A 27329-nucleotide genomic window follows, 5' to 3' on the forward strand; every position below is an offset into this window, starting at 1 on the left:
AAGAAGTTTCCCCAGGTTGTGCTGGATTTACACGCGTTTGCTGTGTGTGACATCGTGACGTGTCCTAACAAACAGTTTTAATCGATGAATAGTCATTCAAGCACACCTGACGGCACAGGTCACCACAATAAAAATACAGGTGGAGCAGCAAGTGCAACTTTGCAGCTTATCCATTTTCGTGCCCCTTATAAATAAAGGGTGGAGGGTGGTTGTTTGGACTCTTAATTACAAAGTACTTCAACACGCATTCATCCAATCATGCTCTGAGCTATCAGACACAAGTCTCTTAAACATCAACAATTTCAGCTAAACCCTAAATCGTCCTCTTAGCCACATATTCAAAGGTGACAAAATGCCGTTGGTTCTCATCCAACCTCAGGAACAACCGTTGACATTATAAAACAGTTGGATGGGGCAATAACCTGTAAAGGCTGACAGGTAATGTCTGGCTGACTGAGTGAACACATCCTTGCGGATATCCACTGGCATATCCTCAACTCATAATGACGGCAATCAGTGTGTTTATGAGTTCCTGCTCTCTGTCTCTCATTCAGGCCATATAAAGATCAACCCTCTTCATTTCTTATCTCAACACAACAGCTTCAACACATTTCATACTCGCTTGGAAAGCAGGTGCCGTGCTCGACAAACAAAAGCCTCCTTTTCCTCAAGGATGTTCAATCACCGCGTGATGTATGATATCAGCACAACGTGGTACTCTTAATTATGAAGAATTTGTCTAATTAAAATCCAAAAATGCCTAAGGGCAACATATCCCACTCTGATGCATTTTTATTTGTTCCCCATTAGACCTGTCCGATTCGATTAAAAAAGGCAAGCGCTACACACAAAAAAATATTTATTTGGATTTTTTAAAAAAAGGGTGGGAGGGGGGGGGAATAATATATTCAAACATGGTTACACATCATTCCCAACTGACAAATAAAAGAAAAACGCCCCAAAAGTAAAATCATTTTTAGGATATATTTTTCTTCTTTATTGCTCGTCTTGCCAGGGCAGCTGGGTTATTTTTATATTTTGAAAAAACTGTGTCCTTAAGTAAGAAAAAAAACATGAGTATGATTACTTTCCATTTCTTTTTAGACCAACATGTGTTTGTTCGTTGATCCCACCGTGTTGTATTAATTCTGATGCAATGCCTACTTTAATTTGACAGAATGACATGAAATGGAGGAGACATTATTGCAACATATATGACAGGAAAGGCAATACGAAAAGTCAAAACTGCACTGTTGTATAAAAACAGCATTGTGAATTTTAAAAAAAGGCACCACTCTTAGGCTAATCCTCACTCAGGCTGCACATTCATAGTCTGTTTACATGTGTCTCACCATTTACAGGAATAATTGAATAGCTTCCCTGGTTTAGATACTAAATACCTCAGCTGACAGATGATAGTGGTCAATAAACAATAAAAATAATTAAATGCAACATTACTTTTTTTTTTTTAAGTTTTTGAGAATAACTTGAGCCGTAAGCATCTCAGTTAAATCACCACTAATGGAAAAGTGAAAAATGATGCTGAAGCTAGAGAGAATGGAGTTTTTTAAAAATGGAGAGAGTATTTCGAAGGTATTTTTCTTAGTGTGAGTAGGTAGATGCATGTTTGTGAGTTGCACGTGTGTGTTTGTCCTGTTTGCTCATGTGATGACGTTCGGGCCGCGGCGTCCCGTCCTCTCGTGAATGCTGGAGATCTTCAGGGCGATGGCAATGAGTGGACCCAGCACCACCTGACAGAAAGAACAAACACAGCTCAGAAACGATTGGAACAAAGATGATGGCGATGCTTTGAAACTGAAATAAGAAGAAGTCTGGATTTTGTGTGCAGTCAGGTAATCAAGCATTGTGTGTTTATTGATCAGTTTCCTCAACTTAAATGCTTCCCTAAAACAAAACTCAAGCTGGTAGAAAGCAATAAATAAACCCTCAGTCCACATTGAAAATATTCCATCATACTGTTTCATTGGAAAGACACTGGCAGCCCTATTGATTGGAACATTTCACACTAAATTACTGTCATTCATGAGTATTTCTTCAGACAGACATTTGCCTGGTCTTTGTTTTGCTGTGCAAGGCAGCACGTAATAGACGCAGACATCATGTGCTTTTAAGGCCTCAAGACACAACAGAGATAAACAGAGAGTTAAACAGATACCAGAGTAGATAACCTCATTAGGCTTATGTCATACTAGACCTTGAATAACGGTTTCAACATGCAAGTCAAGAGGATTTTACAGAGGCTTTGGCCTACTTTGTGAACCACTTCTTGTTAGAGATCATTCAGAAAAGTATACAGAAGAAAGTCTGTGCGTAACAAAGAAAGCAGCTGTGAGGAATGGAAGTTGGACCATGTCATGTGTTTACACATTCAAAGCATGCCTTAAAAAAATCAAAAAAATCTGAAGAATGAATGAAGGCTAAAAACAAACAGGCTGTTAATACAGTGCAGAATGTTCAGCTAAGGAATGTATTTGCTTTGCTTAAGTTCACTGCGCATGTTCCAAACATTGCTTAAAAATTATATAATGACATGACTCAGGTGTTTTATGTTGTTGTTATGCTGGTATTGCTTTCATTCCTTTGTTGCACAGGGTTGCTTGATAGAATACGACATACCTGTACATGATATAGTGTACTTTTCACATTCAAATGTAACAGGAAACTATGTTAGACGGTGAAAATGTGGATTTCAGTGAAGGTTACATACCAATCTATGAACACAAGCTCTCTGTGTGGCTGAGTGTGGTGTATATAAAAGCATGGAGTGCTGACTAAGCATGATCAGTCTGATCATGTATGTGCTCTCTGATAATTGACACGTGTCGGGTAAGGGGCACAAAGATTATATGCTGAATTTATGATCGCATGATGGAGACGTTGAGGGTTCAGTGTAGGTCACGCAGTGAGAACAAGAACAATAATGTGACAGTGCTGCAAATAACACAATGTTATTGACTTAAATATAGCAGCAAAACAGTCCACATATACTCATGTACTACTCATCAAGAGGTCAGTGAGGGTGATGTTAATCCTGTGTGCTTAAAAAATTGTGGCCTGTGCTTTATGAATGAATCCACATTTCCTAGAGTAAATAAAAAATCTCATTGTTGAATTTGTGTTATCACTTTAATGATAAATCATGACGCAGAAAGTGAATCAGTTATATTCTTGCAACTACATTTTAATGATAGATTAAAGCAATTAGTAATACTCAAAAGCAAATTTTCAGTTTTATGTTACTATTTTTACATCTGTGAAAGTGAAAGTGATCATTGGTTGTCTTTTGACCTGTAGATGTAAGAAAGAAAAGGCAAAAATGAGGCCATTGCTCTGAAGAAAAATGCAAACTGCTTAACAAGGTCGTTTGGTTAGAATGCCAAACCTAAATGGGCCATCGTGACTTTAGTTTTACAACCTTTGGTATGTATAAAGTACAACACCTATCCCGACATCCATAACCACACAAGAAGCTTGTGTTACTAACCACTCCAAAGTCTACAGATCAATCAGCTTCAACAGTATTGCCTGAAGTTGCACTAAATGCAACTGCACATTAGCACTCGGGTTGCTGCACCATCGCTGTGTTTCCTTCCTGCTGTTCAGTCTAATAGAAACCACAGATCAAAATGTAACAATTTAGAATTGCACAAATCAGTTGGTTTCTGAGGTCGTGTGCATGAAAGAAGCGACAACGGAAGGAACTCGTAAGACAATTCTGTTTCAAACTTGACACTTTCAGGCAAAAATTACAACTGTAAACTAAAACAGCAGTGGTGTTTTGGTTGTTTGTGTTTTTTTTTATTTTTTTTTATTCATGCATATTTAAAAAACGCATGAAATGTTTCCAAAATCACAACAGACGGTGAGCACACTGTGTATGTACATTTATATACTGGATATAACGCAGAATGTATATTTTATACTGAACAGTCTCATCGGGAGGCATCACTTCTGCTACTCTCTGATGTAAGCCAATAAAAACCTTTTTTATGGTGGTAAAACTGGCTGAACACAGCCTATAAAAAGTTTCAGGTGACTGTACAAGTGGTAAGCAAGTGGTTATGACAAAGTGCAATTTGAATTACTTTAAAGTGTAAAGGATGCAAACAAATGTGTATACATACACACAACAGACAGAATTATCACACCAACACACCGTCACACTCTTTCTGTACCTGAGTCTCTCTGCTGTGTCTCTCAGGGTCCCTCTCAAAGCTCTCGGCATAAATGCGAATGATGGCACCCATCCCTCCGCCGCTCCCGCTCATCCGGAACACCAGGCGAGACGTATCATTGAAGACGATCCTTAAACCCTACAAACAAACTTTAGTGAATATCTTAACAATAATTCTGATGGCCTTTTGGTTTAAAATGTTGCAATTAATGATATTGCAAGTCAACATGACTGCACAGGATGCTGTACCAACAAATTAAGTTTGTAATAATAGGCTACAATAATAAGTTTGTAACAGGCTCCAGCCTCTTGCAACCCTCTGCAGGATAAAGTAGGTATAGCTAATGGATGGATGGGTAAAATGCAGAAAAGAAACATTCTTATTTATTATTAAAATGGCCAATACATTTGCATGTAAATGGGACTGGATTTTTTTTTTTGACATAATCAGCTTCAGACTGCATACATAGCTAAATACAACTTTATTCTACAGACTACATATATATAAATCTTCAGGTATCAGACCTGTATTCAAATGTCAGTTCTTTAGTGTGCAATAATGGTAAATATCCACTAGGTGTCACTATCATTGTGTGTTTTGTTCCAACTAGAGTCCCGTATTATGTGCAGCATACTTCCATCCACCATAACACTAGCTATAAAGTTGCACAAGACCATCACTACTGCAGTTCTTTGGCATCTAGCCAAAACATTTAATGAACTCCAGCCCTAAACAAAACTTAAGGAGGACACTTGACCGTTAGTTCAGTAGCTCATAGCCTGTGCAAATCCACAGTTTCCTTCAGACTCTGACAGCAGAGAACTAACTCACAAACCAAAGTGAACTCTCAAATTTTAACACATTGCAATTGGCCTCCACTCATGACCATATAAACTTAACCTCAGAATTTCCAGCAAAAACAGAATACTGTTGATTTGAGGTAACAAACTACATCTCCTGCTGGCTGATATAAGGAAGATAAGACTCTTTGACTAATGCACACGTAATGACTCTTATCTGTCTTAAATTCCACAGTGTATCTCTTTCCTTATCCCATTAGAGAAAAAGCTGTGAGGAAAAGACAGCAACGTGTTTTGTAAAGAAACAAACATGAATAAGAAAAATTAGTCCATGGTTTTAATGAAACCATGCAGCATCATGTGATTCCCTTAACTGACACTGCTGTGACTGTCAGCAGTGCACTTAGGGACGAAAAATTTACTACATGATTTGATATTGACAAAGACAAGAGTTTTATAGACATTTACAAGTCAAGTGGGTTCCCTGCCCCAATACAACAGCAACCCAGTGTCAGACAAAGAGCTGTTAACCTCATCAAACTGTGGTGCTTAAAGAAAAGCTCTGGACCACTCGCCTTTCTCCTAATCTGACTCTGGCGAGGGAGGATAACATGTCAGAGCCTGTGTGAGGAAAGACAGCGATAATGAGAGATGTCCGCCCGCCCGCCCGCCCGGCTGTCTGTCTGTCTTTCTATCTGGGAGTGTGTCAGCTCATCTCTAACAATAGAGCAGCAGTTATCAGAAGGCTGACCAATGCTTGTTAAAACACCATCAGCTGCAGAGCCCAGAGGACCCTGAGAGGAGTACAAATCAGCTAAAAATGATGTGTGTCATCTATGTGTCTTCCTTTGTCAATATAAATCCAATTATCTATCTATTTATCAATCTATATAAAGGTGTTCAGTGATTTTGGACAGAGCTGTGTGTGCATGAACCACCAGAAACTACATACACATTAACTGTTTCTGCGCTCATAGCCCATCCAACCTATTATAAATATACATTTTCACAAAGGAGTGCTTATTGGCTTCCTCTTATTTAGTGTGAGATTTGATGAAACATGTTCCTGAGAGCAGAATATAAATCAAAACTAATTGAAATGGAACCAGAAATTAAGAAACACAATTGTTTGGTAGAAATTGTAGCTTCCAAAATGATCTAAAAACAGACCGCAGTGTCTACTTTTAGTGCACAAATCCATCCGTGCCTCCACTATCTGATATGCAAACAATGCGGAATGAATTCAGTAGTCGACTACAAAAGGCTGCCATGCCACCGCTGTGTAAATCCCTCAAGCTTTGACTTGTGCGCTTGTGCTGGAGTGTGTTTGTGTCCGTGTGCCAACTTTTCTCCCCCTTCAAACACACTTGCAGCGGAGCGACTGCAAGTGGGACGACAGCTGATATAATTCTGTTCTGAGAGGAATGTGTGCTGCAATAACATTCACTGGGGCGACTGGGATGGCGAGGATTTACCAGTGTTTTGGGGAGACTGACTAAGTAGCCGTGGACCTGCTGTATCCGTGGCAACACTGTGGAGTGTTCACAGCAGGATAACGCTAGACGCTGTCCCTATGTCACATCGTTAGTGTATATGGAGTGAAGCTGACGGACAATGCCACAAGTGTGAACACACGTAGGCCATGAAAGGGTGAGCATGTGTTCACACTTATGCACATGGACAACTGGTCGGACGTACACACCAAAATGCACCGAGTGTGTGTGTGCGTGTGTGTGTGTGTGTGTGTGTGTGTGCGTGTGTGTGTGTGTGTGTGGTATTAGGTGGGGCAACAGCTAAGAAGTGTTGACGCCAGGGAATGAGTTTCCATGTGTGCAGGACAGAGGAGTCAGCTGGGTAAACTTTCAGAGAGTTCAAGGGGGAGGGAAGGAAGGGGACAGGGAGGTTAGACTGATCCAGCGTGTTATCAGTGTTTGTAGGAATATGTGCTGCCTTCACCATGTGTGTCGATGCATATGTTTATGGTTTGAAATGGAAGATAGACTGTCATGTCCAAACATGGAACCTCTCTGATCAGACAACAGTGAAGCTCGGTGGGTGGTCTGGCCCAAGAGACGCTGTGTATGAAGAAGAGGAACAGACAGTACATGAGTGTGAGACGTTTGATGTGAACCAGCTTTTGGGTCACACTTTCTAGTTCAATGCTGTGTGATGTTGGGTTTGACCTATATTACTACAGGTCTGCTTTTTTTTTCCTTGCGCAAAAAATATAATTGGAACATTAGCTGTGGGGTCAATCATTGCTTCAGGTAACCAGTTTTAGGTCAGACATCAATTTCAAAGCAGCAAAGAGTGCGTGGTGCAGAAATGGGGGTTCATGAAGAGTTTGAAATTCTCAACTGTTTTATGCAAATATTTCATACAATGTTCACACAATAAACCACAACAACACCCTGGATTATCACACAGATCATTTGTATCATGATTTTTCTTTCCTTTCTTTGGACAAAATGTGAAACATGAACCATTAAATTAGAAATACTACCAGAACAATGTAAATTGGTATCACCTGCTTTCATAGTAGTGTGCACTTCATTTGGCTTGAGCCATTCATAACTGACTGGATTTTTGCAGCCATTACTGATATTGAGAATGAAAATCTGAAGATAACCTATCAATATATAAGTAACCTTTTGAAACACTATAAACACGCAACATATATTTTAACCCTCTAAACCCCAAGAGGCATTTCACTCGCTTATTTTACACTGCAATGTAAAATTCCTGCAACTGAATGGAAACAGCACAACCGCAGCTAGAAGTAGAGGGGACTCAAAAATGTCTTTTGTGCAGTATGACACAGTTGCAATGCCTTAAACTATATATAAAAAATGAAAAACAAAAACTACATTTCTTTGATTAACTATTTTACAAAAACAAAAAATATTAAAAACAAAACTTAGAATCAACATGTTTCATAGTGCACAGGTGTTGCCAGTACTGGAGAAAATGTGGACTCTTCATACTATAGATATTTTAGTACTTAGATTTTTAATTTTTTTTCCCATACATCTCCTTTTTGCTTGTGTAAACACCTGCAGTTGAGTCCATTTCAGCTAAAAAGTCTCTGATTTTTTGCCACGTGACTGCTGGTGGCAGCTGAATCACTAATGGCTTACCAGTTGCAGCAAAGAGCACAGATTTTTATTTACTTTTTTTTCCCTTTTATAGAATCTGGTTCAAGTGCATAATTTAGTCCTAGTGACTTCTTAAATGAGACATAGAAGACAGTAATTTGTTGAAATATCCTAAGTTTACATTTAGATTTGGTGAAGTTACACTGAGGTGTTTGGTGTATTTTTTTTTTTTTTTTTTTTTAAAAAGTCAGTGTGCCTTTAGTGTGGGTTTTAGCATTTACAGGGATAAAAGGATAACTAATGCTGATATCACTTCCGGAATAAAAAACTCAAATATCTAGTGGTAATTACCAGTTGAAAATTGATGTGGGTACTATTTAGTATTTTCAACATCTTCCTATGGAACACTGCCCTCGGAAGCCAATTTGAACTTGGGTAACATTTACACATAGTGCAAAATTTCACACGACTGAACTAAGTGGATCCTCAAAAGTTCACAATAATTATAAAAAATGCAGAATGTAAAATCTATAAAATCCTGCATTTACAGTCTTCCCACACTGACCTGGTTTCGAACCACTGATCCATCCACAGGGTCAATGTACTCGAAGTTGTCGGCACGCTCCACGCTGTACATGTGGTCTCCTACGGCAAACTTCTGGTTGGTGAACGCTTTGTCTGAGATTACTGCCTCCAGATCCCTCATCAGGTAAAAAGCCGCACGTGGATCCAGGCCCTCGTAGTCAAACCTGACCATTATAAGACACACAAAAAAAGACAAACACATATACATAGACAATCACATAGGCAACAAAACCATGGTTGACATTAGATGGCACTAAAGGGAAAGATTGACAATGAGGAAACCCTATTTTTAAAGCATTGTTTATTTTTTAAATTATCACTAATAATTTTTGAGATTTACTTCAATTTTTGAAATTAGTTTTTAAATACATTTTCAAGCAGGTTGATATTTTCTTCGTAGCAACTACAATAAGTCACTAGAGACAGTTTATGCTATTATTATGGTGCTTAAAATGGCCCAAAACTGCAACAGAGCAGCTTTGCCGAGGCAGCCGATTTTTTTTTTTTCAAAATGATGACAGATGTTTGTGTTTTATGGACTTTTCGGGTGTCTGGTCCTTGGCCCGTCCTGTATGTCCCCTTCATCTATGCGTATTGGGAAATGCGCATCAGTTTCGAAAAGCTCTCTGTGGGAACATGAAAAGCTGCAGCAACTATCAGTGGGAACATTGACTGCAGTAACTATCTCTGCCTCTCACAGGGGAGAGGTTAAAATAAGACCAAGTGACAAACAGTGAGAAGGACTGGAGGAGAAATGGATGAAGTTGAAGGTCTGGGAGGGAGGGACTGAGACGAGATGAAGGGAAAGATTACCATTAAAGTGAGTATTGTAGATTTACAAAATTTTGCACATAATCAGTGAAAATGCAATGACAAAAACATTAAAACTGAGGCAAAAACAGATTAGATCGATGACATCACACACATGGACAACACAGCTGGCTGTTTGTATTTCAGAGAGACTGGTTAGCTGGTTACCTGCAGAAGTAGTTGCGTCCAAACTTGGCCCAGTGCTCTCTAACGATCTGCTCCACGCTTAGTTTCCTTGCTGCCATGATGGACAACCACATCAATACCGACCACAAACCATCTTTCTCACGAATGTGATCAGAACCTGGAACGGGAAAGAAAACACACAAAACACAACTCATGATAAATATCAAATTTTTTTTTGGTCAACTGGACCCCTACATGAATCTGGTAAGTGGCTATTTTAACTATGGTGTCATTCAAGATATCCTGAAATTTAGTTTTTGTTTTAAAATGAGAAAATAATTGGCAGTCCATTAGCTTAGCACAAAGACTGGAAACAGGGAGAAGTGGTTAAGCCGAGTCTGTTCAAGTCACTCCTCTTAGACAACAAATAGTCCAGCATATAAACTCCCATTACACAAAAAAGGCATTAGATTGCAGTTAGTGATCTTTGGAGATGGTGTAAGATATGTTTCATCTTAGGACAGAGTGAGAAGAACATCTTCCACATACACTAAATAAGAGTCTTTGGTTTCCCATTGTTTCCAGTCTTTATGGTAAGCTAAGCATCTCTTAGCTCTGTAATGAAGTCGTATTGATCTTAGAATCTGACTCTCAGCAAAAAAACACATCTCCATATTTACCAATATGTAAAATTACTTCTTTAAGTCACAAAGCAACAACACAAAAGTGGAACTGCAAAGTTTTTTCAGGACCTGGTGGAAAAATATTGTCTCTGGCAATTTTACCAATTAATATATGAACAGAGCTATTCAGTGATGTCACAACTTAACAGTAAATGTAAAATTAATAGCTCAATTTAGTCAATATTTACTCTAATCCATGTCATAAAAGATTATTAACAGTGCTTCGAGTTGGAGATACACCAAATATTCCCACACAAATATTGTCCAACAGAGGAGCAGATCACACCCATAGTTTCCTTCACTGGGGAGCTATTGGTCTGTTCACAAAGACAGCTGCACAGGAAGGTATTTGTTAAGGGTAAGAATGTGTTACTAATGTTTCCATGTAGGAGACTGAAATGGAAAACAGACTAAACTTTTTGCTACAATTTTTAGAGAACATTTTTAATCAAACGAGTAGAAAAAACTGAAGATACCATTATATCTCTTCAATAATTAACATAATCCTATTGTTTTTCCACACTAAACATGTAAATTGTAAGTGTCCTTTAAATGTTACGCGTCTGGCTTTAGCAGTATACAGCTGTTAGGAAAGCGGCAGTTGTCACAATCTAATTCCTGCGTCACAGTCTGTCACTTTGAGAGCGAAGGAGACAGAGGCAGCCGCCGAATAAAATAAATCCAAGATCTGTATCAACAAAGGATCTAATTAATAACCCCTCATTACAGGGTGGCTTCCCTTTTCAGCTGACCTGCTCCTATTTATTCACAAAGTGACATTACAATCACACCGAACTGTCAGTGCTACAGTTACTAGGAGTCATTTTATTTTTACTGTGTTGATAACCACAGTTCCCAGGTAAATGACATTCTATTGTCTTTTCTGTGCAACAATCACAACATCTCCACAGCAAAGTCTGACACAACTGGCTTAATTAAACGTTCACGCTGTGTGTGTCTTTGAGAGTCGGTAAAGAGCACGAGTGGTGTGCAGCTCCGATGATTTACTGTGCAGGGCTCCCTCTGAGCTTTTTGCCTTACATGGGTAGACAACGAGTAAGCTCCATTAGTCCTCTGAGCTCTCAGTCCCTTCTCCTTCCCTTTCTCTAGTACTCGTCAATACTTCTCATATTTGGACTCTCCCACCATCCTCTATTCTCTTTCCTACAAGGGTCTTCTCTATTGTTCACACCCACTAACAATTTCCTTTAAACTTTAAGTTTTTTCTCTCCCGTGCTGCTGCCTTCCTCAAACGTTAAAGATATCTTCTGCAATAAAAATAACGATTCAAGTAGGCAGGGTAAAGTAGAGAGGAATAAAAGCAGACAACCTGACACAGAAAAACAGCAGAACCATGACAAGATTGACAAAAAAAAGTGAACCACAGGCACTTGGAAGGGTACCATAGATAAACAGATGCAGAAAATGAGAGCAATAGTAAATTTTGTATGCACTTTATTTATATTTTCTGACCATGTATGCGCATGTCTAGTTTAGCATGCATAGAAAACATAGCCGCTGGAGGCCAGTCGGCATGTTGCAGTGATTCAGGGAGCCCCCGTCTCCTTTTATAGCAGAAGAATGGGGATTATTTACACATGCAGTCAGGGTCACAGCCCTCTCATCTATTAGATGAGTCTGACTGGAGCTACAAGCAGTCAGGATGCACTGCTCACAACCCCAGACCTGGAATCGATTGGAAGAGGAGGGAATAGGGAAATTGTGAGAATTTCTTTTCCTTTAAAGGAAAATCAGGATCAAGAACTTTCTGTACTTCTTGTCATCATTCCTATTGCTACTATCCCATTAATAACATTATTTGTGTGTATTAATTGCAAAGTTCAGGGAAAGAGGTAACATTGTTTCAAAGAAACTAAAATCTGGAAAAAATAAACTCTGGAAAAATAAACTCTAAGTTGCTCCCACCAGATAAACAAGAACTATAACCATATAATGGTAGTCAGTCTAAAGCAAACAGTTATTTGTGGCTCTAACTTGTGTTTGAACTTCACTGTCACAAATGAAATCCCTCCATCTACTCCACTGTATCACCACAGTCTGCTCTGACCATGGACCTTGTTGTATTTATGCTATCTCACCTGGGGAGGGGAAAACCCTGTGATTGGTTAAAATCTCCCATCACTGGCTAAATTTTCCAGTGTGAAAACAGAGCCAAGACAATGTGCACAGGCCTAGTTTTCTCTCAGACCACAGGTAATTATGATTTTTTTTGCTAAAGGATATCAAAAAATACTGCCTACCCCAGCATTAAGCGGGGCAAGGAACATTTCAGGTCAGGTGATGACACGGGTTTAAACAAACCACAAGGTAAGCCCAACTTATTTAGCAGATGAAACAAAAGTAAACTGTGAAATAATTAAAATTATTACACAGTGTGTTGTAGTCATCCATAACTGTTAACAGAACAAGTTGTACTGCTATACTTTCTGTAAAGGTCATAGGTCACAGGATGCCATAAGCTGTACAGATTCATTTGATTTTGCGTCACATTTGTGAATTCAGACTAAAAGAATAAAGTTGACTTGACCTCACTTTTGCCACCTGGACACCTGGTTGCAACCTGATGATCATCCCCCACTGTAGTCATGTTGTTGTGTCACAGGTCTTAGTAATTATTTTGTTGAGTACAACAGAAGTAGTGTACAAAAGTGCCACAATAAGACCTAATTTGATTTAAGGGAAACCTGATTGGACACACTTTGAGTTTCAGGATATTATTGCTGCAACATTCACCACTACAGCAGCTGTCTGGTACCGGTCTTATTTTTATTATTCAACTGTTGCTGCTCAAAGGAGGGGAGATCTTAGTCACACGCCCACTCAAATTTTCCAAAGCCAGTCCAGGGATTCGAATCCGTGACCGTCTCTTCAGAATGTAACAGGCTGCCTCTGCCTCACCTTGTTAGATTTCTGTAATCATGCCATTCAGCAATCACAAATGTCTCTTTATGAGTGGAGTGTTTTGTTTTTGGGGTTGTAAGTGAGATTGTTCGCTTATACCTGTCCCAAAGCTCTCCTCCCCGCAGAGGGAACAACGGCCAGAATCCATCAGGTTCCCAAAGTACCTCCAGCCTGTGGGAGTCTCGTACAGCGCCAGTTTCATGGCTTTGGCTACCCTACAAATATACACAAAAGAAAAGGGAGAAGCAAAAACAAAGCGGGTACTTTTTGCTCACAAACGCGCATGTATTTATTGCTCTTTAATATCTAACATCAGCCTTTCCCAGTTCTGATGTAGAGATAAACTTACACACATACTTTGACCTTTGAAATAAAAGCAAACCAAATACTGTATGACAAGCGTAATCTGCCAGCAGCTCATCCAATAACTTAATAAGGCCAGGGCAGCAAGAACAAAGTGAGTTAACCTTTTAGTTGATGTTCGCTTTGAACCTGAGCCATGTGCTTGCATAAGGAAAGGAGGAGAGGGAGTCTGTGTGTAGTGTGTATGTATGTGAATGCATGTGTGTGGTGAGGTCACTGAGAGGGATGAAGGTACAGACAGTATAATATGTGAGAGGAGATGGAGAGCAAGAAAACATACTAGATGGGAAAAGAGCAAAGAGAAAGTCTTCTAAAACTTTTCTGTACAAATTTACTTAGAAGTAACTGCTGGATTCAATCGAACTACAGTGGCATGATTATAAAGGACACAAAAGGAAATGAACAAGAATAAATAAATCAGATTAAATAAAAATAAGCAGACTCTGCTTTTCCCCTCCGTTCTATTTATTCTAGCCTAATATTTGCAGATTTTTAGGTAAAAATAAAGGTAACGACTAGCCGTTAAACATGGTAAAGCAACTACAGAGCCACATATTTCCATCAAGAATTAGAGGAGACATGACGAAGCAAAAAACTGAGTGAAATTGGTATTTTCCATTCATTAGGTCACCAAAAATACAACTCCAAATAAATAAATGTTCCATTTCTGTTGCCTGTAGTGGCCAAATAATCAGGATTAAGGTGTAATTAGAATAATTACAATAAAGGCGTTTGTGGAAAAACAACAACAGCAACAGCATTTAGACTACTATTGTGTATTTAGAATTTGTTGGTGGTTAGTCATTTGTTGGTGACCTCATGACCTCAGTATGTCTAAAATACTGATTATGCTCCTACTCATAGGAGCTGTAGTTACGGAGTGCTTACAAAATAGTTGCTGTTATATCACTGTATGTAGCTTTAGTTATGATCAAAAAGACGGAGCTGCATGTTTAAACTTACAAAACAAACCCTCTGTGGGAAAGACCATTTTTCCCCAGAGATTTGGGGAAGAGGTTACAGTTAAGAGAGGGTGTTGAGAATGTTGTGTAAAATAAGTTGCCATATTAAGCCTGCTGACATGAGATGTTAAGTTTGCAGTAAAGATGAATAAGCCATTTCCTTCCCACTGCCCACAGATCACTCCTCAATCACAACATCATCCACACCTCGTCAGTGATCGCAGAAAAATGTAAACACAGCTCCTTGGATTCAGTTTGCTGGTGGAAATAGTCAACTAAACAGATGTTGCCGCCAAAGACACAAACATGTAGACATGTCGGTCTCAAATGCACTGTGGGATGCTGTGGGAATTGACAGCGCAATGTTCGCAAACCTCAGTGGGTTTCAGCATTTCTAAAGTGGTGGTATACACAGCCACATAATCATCATGCACATAAATAAACCCCACAGCGCCCTGCACAGTTGTTTACATGACGATGGGATAAATTACCAAATAAGAGTAAACCAGCTTTATTCCCCTCTGGGGAGGCGAGTGCTGGAACGGAAAGCCCTGGCATTCCTAAAAGAAAACAGAAACTCTGGCCTTCTGACGAGCTTTTGACGATTTAAACGGCACATCCTTGGCCAACACAAGCACGAAAAATGACTGTAGCGGCACTCAGTTTTCAACAAATATTGCAAAAACGCAGGGACAAAACAGTGTGAGAGTAGTGAGAATCATGTTTTCTCAAGTTTGATGATTGCACCAGATGAGCTTTAACTGGGTAACACACACATACCAATGAACAGAGTTTATGCTCATAGAGAATCACTGAGCGAAACAAGCACAGTCAAAAAAAAAGTGTAGCGTGTCCTTTTCACTTAGATATACGATATGACAGGCCTCAAACAAGATCAAAGTCAGAAACAAGATATTCTTACATTTTAGATCCACAAGCTTCTTGAAATCAAGCAATGGAGAGAAATACATATAATAATAATAGAACAAAAACATTTAAAAAGATCCAGTACATCATCTACGGCCAGTCAGGCTCAGTGCATGTTTTGCCTAGACAAAAAAAATGCTGTTAGATGAATATGATGGAGACACAAGTTCATTCCTTGGAAGGTTCCTATTTAGGACTGTACTCCTCCCGTATGTAGGCGTGGCCTCTCTATTGCACTTCATCAGCATTCATTTTCTCACAAGATTAAAGGGCAGAATATGGGCTAAGACTCAATGTTGTCATGTGTCTTTATCATGTACAAAGCAAGTTTAAGGCACAAAATTCCATTTTTGTTCTGAAATAGTTTTAAAATTGAGAATGGAGAATGTGTAAACAAGGAAGCTGATGTGTGATAATATTTCAGAATAGCAATTACACAAACTTTTAATTGTTTTGAAATCAGCCGCTTAAATGATATATATAGAAAATAATATATAAAGTAATTCAGTGAATTTCAATATAGAAACTGCTTTAAGGAATTTCAATCAAGCTGCATGTCACCACTTTGCTTTTGCCTTCACAGTCTGTCTTTTACGTTCACTTACAACATCTTCTAAGTTGTCTGATGCTTCGAGTCAGTCTCACCTATCATGAGTTACCAAATTTTCCTTTTCAGAAATTTGGACACTGCACTGCAATTGACGAGACTCTGTCTCTTTGAATGATTTGGATGCTTTGCCCCCTTAAGGTGAAGGGAAGACAGTAATTGCATAACTAGGCTCTGGTTTATCTACTTTCCACCATCCTCTGGGCCTTTTCTAGTGCACAGACACTTAACACACTTAAGACCTCAGAAAGAACAAACTAATCAGCCAGTATTTCCTTTTTTGCTTTTCCCTTTTGTCTTTGCAGATTTCTTACCTGCACATCAATGAACACTGACAGGTACAATGGGTAATGACAGGTCTCACTCTGTGGACTGAAACAGTGCCAGCTTCTTGGCCTTAGCTTGATATTTTACCAAACATAGCACCATAGTGACTCCACTTCTCAACTCATACCTCTAAGAACAGCTCAGTCTGGATTTAAAGGCTCAAACTGGCATTCAGACGAAGAGTTTAGCATACTGGAGCTTTACTTGAGTTTAACCTGTAAAGGGAACTCTTACTGGCCAAAACAGAAATTTACTACAAATAACTGAAGGTGTTGCCATAGAAGTCAGCACTGAAAATACAGAACCTCAGTTCAAGTTTAGATAATTCCAGTAAATGAACATAGCTTTTATCGATATTGTTTAGTAGAGTCATTATCAAAATACCTTTCTGACATCAGCTCAAAACATTTTCCTAGGCTTTTCCAAAGCTGCTTCAAATATATCTACTATCTAATAATAGTATTTTGAGGGGGGGAAGCGTACTTGTTGCGTCAGTGTTTAACTTGGCCACCTTATGTATCTTGTTTCCAATGAAAATAATGTTGTATAATACAGCATGTGACCCTGCATTTCACAGATTTTCTTTTTCAGCTTTTTAGCACTACAAGTGGACTAAACAATGGAAGCTGCACACATCAACACAAGTACAGCTCTACCAAAACTGCCCAAGTGTGATCTTATTGGGATTGAATGAATGTCTAAAATCAATCCTAATGTACTTCGCCATCACCGCATTGCCATTCCTTAAACTGTGTAAAGTCTTTAGCCTCCTTAGATGTTAAGATTTGTATCCATCATGCAATACCAACAGAGGGGAGTCCCATCTGTCCTTCAATTTGTTCTGCTGCAAGGCCACAGAGAACTGTCTTCATTCACAATAAAACAACTGAGAAACACTTTGGTTACAGCACAAAATTAAACATTTGACCTCTGAACCTCTGACCACTGCTGATCAGCGATTCAGCACAAGAACTAACTTTTCACCCTGGTCACAGACACACCAGTGGCGCAGGCCTCTTTTCTCCCTACATCCTCCCATCTTTGGAACTGTTAAAGGAGAGACAGATGTTTCCTTTAGTAAAATTTCCCTCCCACTTGTCTTTCTTCTCTTACTCCATCAGCCCTCGTTTAGTATGTGTACACAGAGAGGCACCAATGAACACAAAGCGAAGAGACACCCTCAGTGTATCCAGTAATGACAGATTTAACACCTGTAACTCCCGCCTCTCGTTCATGAGGATAATCGATTTCCTGCACATCCTCTACATTCTCTTTCTCTCTGTCGCTTTCCTTTAATACCTCTGCCCCCACGCAACGACACGCGGTATATACAACATCACATTTATCAAGGCTTTTATAACACAGTTTGCTTGACTATGCATAAACACACATCAGGGAGGGTTGCTCAGTCTAAACACTCAGTGTACACACACACACACACACACACACACACACACACACAGGCCACACACTCTCCTAAAAAGGCCAACATTTGGACTGACTCCAGGGTACAACATCACACTACTAAGTACTTTCAACGCTTTCTGGAGTCTGTCAAAGGCATGCAGAGACGTGCATTAGCGTTACATTATGAAATGAAGTGACAGTTGTACAGCTAAGTGTTGAACAAAGTGCCCCAGTTTTGAATTTTGATTATCAGTATGTAATCATAGAAGATATTAGTGTGCTAAAGCCATGAGATGACATTCCCTACAGAATTCTGCTAAAATTGTGTTCAACACAGAAAAGATAGAAATCATATATAATGCAATTTATTTCAGACAAAACTGTATAGAAATCCCAGAGCATGATATTATCTGTGCTTCAAGCATTATCTGTAACAGATATCATTCTGTAAGGTAATTCTACTCCTCAACAGATTGAACAACCATCTTACAGATTCCAGAAAATAAAACTAATGCTATCAATAATAATAAAAAAGAGCACATGCAGACAAATGTTGAGAAAATGGACAAAGAGGCATGAAGGAGTTATTTATAGTAGTGACATGAAAAGTCTGTCTTATCAACAGTAAAGTATGTGTGATGCCTCCTGAGAGGTCAATGGCTCAAGGCTGAAGTGGGACATGTGACATTTGTGTGTGTGTGTACGTGTGTGTGTGTCTCCCTGACACAAGAGGCAGTGTAAGCAAACCTTTAAAGCAGCTCTTTTAGTGTGATCATTACATTTCAGCATCATAAGACGCAGGGAGGGACTGATGCAGGGAGGGACTGATACAGTGTGTGTGTGTGTGTGTGTGTGTGTGTGTGTGTGTGTGTGTGTGTGTGTGTGTGTAGGAGTCTCTACACAAATAAAGACGACCAATAACTCTGTGATCTAACATCCCACTTCACATATCCAAGCATCAATTGTAAGTGTGAAACCCAGAGAGGCTAAGGATTGACAGTGAGGTCACTTCCTTAATGCGTGCCAGTGCTAACACATAGCAACGTATACACACACTCTTCCTTTGTCCGTCTCTCACACACACACTTACATTCAATCATGCACAGTGACAGACATATGCAACTATGCTTGAGATACAATATAGTCTTTGTGTGCTGTATATATCTGCACAGTGTAGAATCTCCACTCCACTATAGACGTGTATACAATATACATGTAAACTATTATGAATGAGCTGGCAGTAACATGCATTGTGTAGAATGCTATCCTTATGACTGGGATTGTCATTTGTTTACATACAAACACGTATAGCATCAGAATATATGAAACTGTGTAAAAAAATAGTGACTTTAACTAGCAATGTTAGTTGTCTAACCTTATCTGTTATGTCCTAAAAGTTAATTAGCACCATTATTAGAATAAAATGATTTAATAAAGTTGAAATTCTGCATAACATATGAACATTCTGTGTGGTACACTGAAAAAAGTGCGTACATACACTACCAGTCAAGAGTTTGGACACACTTTCCCGTTCAAATGAATGACACATGCATACAGAGTATGACACGTGATTATAAACACAAATACACCTTTATAGAGATAAACAGACACACACTTATGCACTAGTATTATGAAGACAACCTTTTGCATTCTTCAGATTGTAGGAAAGAGTTCAGTGTTAAAGTCAAGCTATCATAGTGAACTGTAACGGCAATAGAAGGTCAAAAAGTTATTTTTTTTGCACTTTTGCATGAGCTGTTATCCAGAAATTACATTGATAAGTGTATATATTTAAATTCAGCCAGTTATTACACAGTAATAAGTCACTTGAAGTGACAGAATAGGTTTCTCTGAGTCCAGACATGTTATAGAGAAAATGTTCATTGGTCCTGATTTCAACTGAACTTGATGGGTGTAATACTTTTTTTAACTATACACATACAGTAAACATAGCCTGGCCTAACTATAGTTGATCTTTTCTGGTTCTCTAGTTGTACATAATGACCGCGTTCTGCTGAAGCCTCAGGGGGATGCACTGCTGGGATCCCTCCTACTGGAACAATGTTAACTGGGATGACTTTAGCTGTGATCACATCCTCTCACTCAGCACCCTCTGCTTGGCTCTAGTCTTACATAACGGACAATATTTATAGGTGGTCAGTAAATGTATGAGTGTGTGTGTATGGGGGGTGTGTGTATGTGATCTCAAAGTTTTATTCATAGCGGGTGTCGTCTCTCTCCGGAGACTGGGCTGCTGCAGAAGAGTGTGGAGAGAGGCAGGGTTGTATGACATAGACCTGCTGAGTGTGAGTGTGTGTGTGTGTGTGTGTGTGTGTGTGTGTGTGTGTGTGTGTGTGTGTTGTACCTGTCAAGAGCGGTGCTGGTGGCCATACTCCTGGCAAAGCCTTTGACGCCATACTGTCTGAAGAAGGGGATGGCGGAGAGGTTAGCAGCCATGATGGCAACTGAGTCCGACGGGTTCACAAAGAAGCCATTTTCTCCGAGGATCATATAGCGGTCCTGAAAGCACCATAACATCACAAAGTACATTTTGACCCTTGTGTAGCTGGTTAGAATAAATGTAAATGTCATAGTGGGAGGAGAATCGTGCAAAACTTGATTGATTTATTTTCTACAAACAGATTCCATTAAAGTCTAAAACTAACACCGAACTATTGTTGAATTTTTCAAACAATATCCCCTGATAGATGTTTCCTGTTTTGTTAAACTACATAAAATATATTGGAAAATAACAGAAAAAAACATTGATTTGCATGGTGACTGTTAAAAAAAGGGCAATCTGCCAATAACATTCACTTCAGAAATGTGTCCTTTTACAAAGTCTGACCGTAAACCACACAATTGTTATTGTATTTAAATAAGGAACACATCACATTTCCCTACTGTGGGATTAATAAAGTATTGTCTTATCCTTTTTTAGTAAATGAGAGAGGAAGAAATTCATGTGTACATTTTTTTTAACCTTGAGTACTTCTTTTTATTGTATTTTCACATTATATTTAGATATAGATAATATATACAGATTTTGATAGATATTACAGAGGAGAAGGAAGAAACTCATCTTTAAATAAAAATAAACCTCAGAACAATTTTTTTTCTTCAAGAAAAAAGGCCACAGTTGAGCTGAAGTTATGCATCGATGGCAGTCAGGCTGAAAAGCTTTAAATCAAATGAAATGAAAAACTGTGTAAAACTCAAAACTGTAAAAACTGTGAAAATGGTGAAACATGTAAAATATAATATTTACATGCTGTAAAATAAGTCTATTTTTAGCTGACTTACATACAATAAAACAGTGGTGTTTTTTTTAGTTTTCTCAATATTTGTTACAATGTGGAAATTAATCTTTTTTCATGAATTTACTCTCTGTAAGAACAAATGGAAATGGCTGATTTCCTTTGATGGGAGAAATCGGAGACAAGAGATTTTAGAGATTGATAGTTTTGGTCTTTTTATGGCATTTGTTGATAATAAGAAAATATGCAATAGCACACACCATTAGCTTGAATGATATAATATTTGGCATTAAATGAAAAGTTGTAAATTAGTATACTGTGCATTTCAATTTTTATTATATTTTCACGACAGTATGGCAGAGAATCTCGTCGGCTAAAATTTACAAATTATAGACCAGAATGAGTTTTTAAAAATTACTAATTACTTTTCTCCCCCGACAATCCTCATTACTGCTGAGTATTGAAGATTTATGTTCCAGTACTATGAGGTTATAAAGATTGCTGGTAATCACTGTGAAGATACCGATCCTCGTAGGAGAAACAGGGCAGATATGATGTAATTCTCCTGATGCTAAGCTAATTTACTTAGCAAAGGGTGTGTGTGTGTGTGTGTGTGTGTGTGTGTGTGTGTGTGTATACAGTACAAATGTCTATTGGATGACAATGTGGAAAAAGTGAGCTGCCTGTTGGATCATCATGGACACACTATTATTTGGTTCCCATTACGTTTTCCTGTTATCAACGTGCAAATAAAAACAAATAAAAAATAAATAAGGCCTCTCGGTGTCTATGGGTGGAGTCTATATAACATACATAATATTCTTTATGGTGAAAAAACAACAAACTGGGTCAGTTTTGAAATAATTAATGAATGCATTCCTGAGGGATACATTTTTATTATTTTATGGCACAAAGTGATGTTGCTGAATTGCGCATAACAAATAAAGAGATCATAAATATAGTATTTAAGCTTTTAGACTTCTGGGAATAGTCAGATAGTATGACGTGCACACTTTCAACATGTTAACCTCTATGTAGAATAAAACACAAGTAATATATTTTTTGAAGGAATATAACAAGGTTTACTAAGACTGACATCTTAATTTTGACAAACAAAAATATACCAGTAGAAGATATCAGTCACAAAACTACCTATTACATTATTAAGCCTGTCCTATAGTTGTGTTAGACTCCTACATCATTATTCTGTACATCTAAAACTCACCTACGAGCACTTAAAAAAGAAAGAAATCTGTTAGAACCCACTATTTCAGTAACAAGCATGTCTTTGAACATTTTAGACTTTAAAAAAAGCCAGCTACCCTGCAATTGTTTATGTGTCCATAAAACTTTACATCATTATTAGGAGGGAATTAAAGTATTTAGACTTTTCTTTATATCAGATTTCTCTGTAAAAGTCTAATGGATATCCATCATCGCCAGGAGTCCCTCCTGCCCTGAAATCTTTCCATGCATCTTTGGTCATCCCCTGTGATCTCCCTTCCTGTCAAATCCCTACCAGTGGAGGAAATATTGCTCAATTTGAAAAGAATTGCTCAAATCACTCAGTAAAAACATCCCCCGTGAGGTACAATTCCTAATAAAAGTTCAAAAAGACCTTATTAAGGTCCTGTTTCACTGTAAATAGCTGTTTTTCAGTGTCACATATAAATGGGATTAGATTTTGCGTATTCATTTGTTTAACCCTGTGAGTAAGCAGTTTCGCTGTGCTCATACTAGTGTTGTTTAGTGCCAGACAGGGCAAATAAGCTTTTTAGTGGGAAAATGCTGTTTATTTGAAACTTCTAGGTGTTCATCCTCTTTTCAGTTATTTGCTCTACCTTTTGAATATGCTTGTGCTTTGTGGATGTTTCAACTATTGCTTTAATGTAATTAGTTTTTCAAGGACAATTTTTTTAATAAACCAAACAGTGCTGAAGTAGTTATCCCCTTAGGACTGCTTTGAACGCGTCCCAGACAACTTCAAAGTCAGAAACAAATGTAACTGTGTAACTAATAACTTTCTCTAACCTATTCTATTATGAAAGTGCAACATGTGTACTATAGCACTAATAGATTGCTGCACTGCAAGCATATTTGTCTATATTGTCAATTCTGGGACAACACTGGAAACAGTTTTCCTACCCCATCTGCATCAAATGCAGCTCCAAAGCCAAAGTCGCCTCCTTTCATGGCGTCAACCACAGACGTGGCGTAGGTCAAGTTGGGCTCAGGAGGTCGTCCCCCAAAGTCCTCCAAAGGGACGCAGTTGACGGCAGAGTTAGCAGGAGCTCCCAACTCATCACACAGGATCCTACGTACATAAGGGCCCATCACTGAGGACATGACAGAAAAGGACAGATTAATGATTTTGATTAACATTAACAAGAGCCCCGGGGTTATGGGTTATATGAGGGGAAAACAAACTCACCTCCATTCATGGCATCTATGTGTATCTTCAGCTGATCTGGTCCTGTGAGAAAGCTTTTAATGGCGGTGAAGTCAAAGATGTTTCGCAGCAGCTGTAGATATACTTCAACTGAGTCTACAATCTCCACTGGAAACACATAGAAGAAATCATTTGGAATGGATGACAATACACTTTCCGATCAATTCAGAGAATATCAGAGAAATGTGCAGCTCTGATGAGCATTTGGGCACGACAAAGTATAATATTCATGCTCATATAAAGTTGAATATTGATGAATTCAGTATAATACAGAAAAGTTATAATGCAGCGTCCATGAGTTTTGTACCTCTGAAAGGTTTGAACTTGTTCTCCAGGTCAAACTCTTGTCTTCCTAGCCTAGACAGGTCAATGCGGAGATCAGGGCAGATGGCATACTCCTCCAGTGTACGGCTCACCTGGTGGATCCTCTCCATCACCGTGTCTGGAGATGGACCTGCCAGCCAAAGAAAGAAAGACACTCACTCTCTTTTTTTGAGCTATAGTAAAAATATCTTTACTCACAAATGGTCTCAAATCTCTGTATTTTAGACTTTAAACAGTCTCAATAAGAAGAAGCTGGAAGAATGAGAAAACAAGCGCTCTTTCACAGTCCTCACCTCCATTTGCGACATTAAACTTGATTCCAAAGTCTCCACCGGGGCCTCCAGGGTTGTGACTGGCAGTCAGGATGATCCCACCAATGGCCTTGATCTTCCTGATGATGCAGGAAACGGCAGGGGTGGACAGGAGGCCGTTGTGGCCGATTACTAGGCGACCAATCTGCACAGTAGATAATAGTGAGGAGCACTGTCAGTTATAAATCACTCCAAGGTGGAATATCCTATTGTGTAATTTCTAAAATAAACACTAACTTTCCTCTTTCATGACTTGAAAATGTTCAGGAGCACAGTTTAACTGAAGGCAACCCTGGCCCAAAGCATCTGATCATTCTACACTTGATAATTGAACCCCCCACTTTAAAAAGCAAACGATCTCCCCCAAGAGAGCGCCCAAATAACAGAGCTGCACTCTCTATTTATACTTTGTATGCTACTTATAAAGTGGTAATACCACCAGCATCCCATAATTCCCCTGCATATCAGCTACTCTAAATAAAAGTGTCCTCACTAGAGAGGAATTTATTCTCCTGGCATCAGCATATCTCCAAACATCCGGGATGTTTCATGTGTGTATAAAGGACAGATGAGGAAAGTGAGGGAAAACCCAAAGAAATGCAATCTGTTGTTTAACTCAGGAGCTAGTGTACGAAGGACATGCATCGGATGGTGTGCAAGCGTTGCCGCTATCCTTTTGGGTCTTTGCCATACAGTATGACAGGGGATCCCCAGCGCGTACAGTTTGGCCCTGGAGAGAAGGAACAGTGAGGTGGGGGCGGGTTGGCTGGGGGGGCAAACGTAGGCAGGAAAATAGAGCAGGATGGATGGAAGTGCTGATAAGCCTGACATCAGGAGTCATTTGGCTGGGCCAGCAGAAAAAAAACACACTGATCTCAAAAACAAATTATATTCCCTTCAGATTTTCCTTTGGAACCCGACCAAACCAATCACTAAGATCTCACAGCAAGCGTTTTGAAAGAGCGGTGGGGATTTTCCTCTCCTCTGCGTGTCACTGTCTTCCTATTCTCATTTATCTGCTGCTGACACTTTGACACTTCTTGGATGAGTGACAAGTTTATGTGTTAGCATCATGGATTATTGCACTTATGGAACAAGTATGTAAAGCACTATGAAATTCAGATTTTATGTTTGCAGTGATTCAAAAACTCTTCATGTTGTGGCTGAATAATCTCTGCTGCCTGCCACCTCTCTCTTTCAGTTCTATAGCTTGTGACTTCTTTATGCAAAGTTTAGGCTGTCCTGTGAGCTCCGAGTTGTGAGCAGTGCACTGAAAGTAATTTTCCTACTTCTCAAGCTCATATTTAATAATCTATTGAGGATTTATACCATTTTAAAAGGGATGTGATTAGAAAATATCAAAAAAAAAATCTGAATTACATCAGGAGTGGCAGAACTGTTGTTTCATAATATTTTCCTGACAGCTGGGCTACAGCAGGAACATCTTGAACTGAAAATGTTATGTTGATAACACTTTCATTATCATTCTTGGCAAGTTTATTGATCCTCCTTTGCAGTGATAAGCAGCAAAAATCTAACTGACCTTGCTGTTACTCCCAGTCCAATACATACAACTTCTTTCACAAAGCTCATGTTTGCACTGTCACGTCCTAATGGAGCTACAATCTATGCAGATAATCTACTGGGTTTTTAAGTATGTTCAACATGTTGATAGAAGGGAACAAATGCACGACAGTCTGTGTGTGTGTGTGCGCTGACTGGAGGTCGCCCTCTCCTTTCTTACCCCGTTTGCAGCTGCCATCTGCACTATAACCTCGATGGCAGCTCGGCTGAAGTAGCGGCCGTCGCTGCCCACCACCATGGTGCAGCCCTGCCGGTCCCGCAGGTCGATGGAGGACAGCAAACTCTGGATGTAGTTCTGCAAGTAGTTCTTCTTCCCCTCGAACACCGCCGTCTTCCTCCGCAGCCCGTTGGTACCGGGCCGCTGGTCGTCGAAGGGGGCGGTTTGGACCGTCACCACCGGGATGGGGCTCGTCTCCATCCTCCTCGTTGGCACTCAACGGGAGGATCGAACTACCTGAAGTTAAGTCTGGAGTTGCGCACCGGCGGTGTCCGACCACAGAGGTAACTGACAGTACCAAGGTGGATCTTTTTCACCTTGTAAAAAGAGGTGTTGTTTCCAGCTGAGGAGGAGAAAGTCCCACACAGGAGATGAGTTCACTATAATAAAAGTAAACACTCAGTCAAAACAATATTTTCACCTCTCCGCCTTATGTTTCAGCCAAGAGAGCCGCATCCCTCGGTACTGACTGAACTTAAGAGTCACCAAAACTCTCCTCTGCTGTTAGACAACTCCCTCTTTTCCTAATAAGCCTGAACAACTGACTACATGAAAAAAAAAAAAACACTCAGGGAGGGACGGATTCGTCAAGGCCCACAATCAGCTGAGCCTCGGTCCAAAAATAGACATCTGACTGATGGCAGAGGGGAATTGTGTCGGGAGCGATCTGCAACCGGACACTGCATGTGTCAGTGCTGTTCTCCCGTCCCGGTGTGAAAGTACAAGCCATTACTGAAGTCACTTGTCGTAGTTTATAAAGTGAGAAATGCACTGAGAAATAATAATTAAAAAAAGTTTACCCCATGATTGTAGTTATTAGAACAGAATTCGGTTCAGGATCTTCACTTTGCGCATATTGCTCACTCCTCTGCAGATTCTGCGTGATATTGTAGGCCTGTTTTTAAATGCAAAGCAAGATGGTGTAATATTGTTAGTATAAACATGGGAAAGCCCATCACAACAGGTCACAGTCGGTCTGCATGAAGCCTGCTCCAAAATGTTGTAAACAGTGCGCCCTGGAGGCAGAAAGGAAGAACTTTTTTCCTGTAGCTTGATTGAACCCAACACCAAACAAATGTAAACGTAAATGGGAAGTCACCGTCTCACTTTGAAGTTATTTCTTTCCCCAAAACTAGTCTCTTTTTTGCTGCACATGTACCTATGCACCTCTCACACAACAAGAGTTTAATGTGCAAAGGCAAAGTGGCATAAATGCAGAGCAAAAGTGAGCATTTCACTTGTCAGAGTTTGATTATTTTATCAACAGGAACCTCTGCAACCTAAAGTTTAGAAAATGCATTAACGTTTGTCATTTGCTGGTTGGAAATTTATTTTGACGCACAATTCCCCAAGATTTTACTGTAATAATTACATCTT

At 39.3% G+C, this 27329-nt stretch overlaps 1 protein-coding gene across 1 annotated transcript; it reads right to left on the reverse strand.

Annotated features, from left to right (window-relative positions):
- Positions 1-842: 842 nt before the first annotated feature.
- On the reverse strand, positions 843-26458 carry pgm5 (phosphoglucomutase 5). Its single transcript, XM_023299085.2, has 11 exons — positions 25896-26458; positions 24134-24296; positions 23824-23970; positions 23499-23624; positions 23213-23403; positions 20176-20330; positions 13317-13432; positions 9655-9790; positions 8657-8840; positions 4197-4334; positions 843-1751 (listed from the first exon to the last, which is right to left on the reverse strand). Exons 1-11 carry the CDS (start codon positions 26151-26153, stop codon positions 1662-1664), a joined length of 1704 nt encoding a protein of 567 aa, XP_023154853.1. The 5' UTR covers positions 26154-26458; the 3' UTR covers positions 843-1661.
- Positions 26459-27329: the final 871 nt, after the last annotated feature.

Source organism: Amphiprion ocellaris, chromosome 6 (assembly GCF_022539595.1).
Source record: "Amphiprion ocellaris isolate individual 3 ecotype Okinawa chromosome 6, ASM2253959v1, whole genome shotgun sequence".
NCBI classification, from domain to species: domain Eukaryota; kingdom Metazoa; phylum Chordata; class Actinopteri; family Pomacentridae; genus Amphiprion; species Amphiprion ocellaris.

What these genes read in the sequence shown, in the direction of transcription:
- pgm5 (XM_023299085.2), bottom strand. Translation starts at nt 26,153, where the DNA reads ATGGAGACGAGCCCCATCCCGGTGGTGACGGTCCAAACCGCCCCCTTC. An exon ending in CAAGTTCAAACCTTTCAGAG is followed by an intron (nt 23,625 to 23,823) that starts GTACAAAACTCA and finishes ATGTGTTTCCAG; the next exon opens with TGGAGATTGTAGACTCAGTT. An exon ending in GGACGCAACTACTTCTGCAG is followed by an intron (nt 8,841 to 9,654) that starts GTAACCAGCTAA and finishes TATAATGGTCAG; the next exon opens with GTTTGACTACGAGGGCCTGG.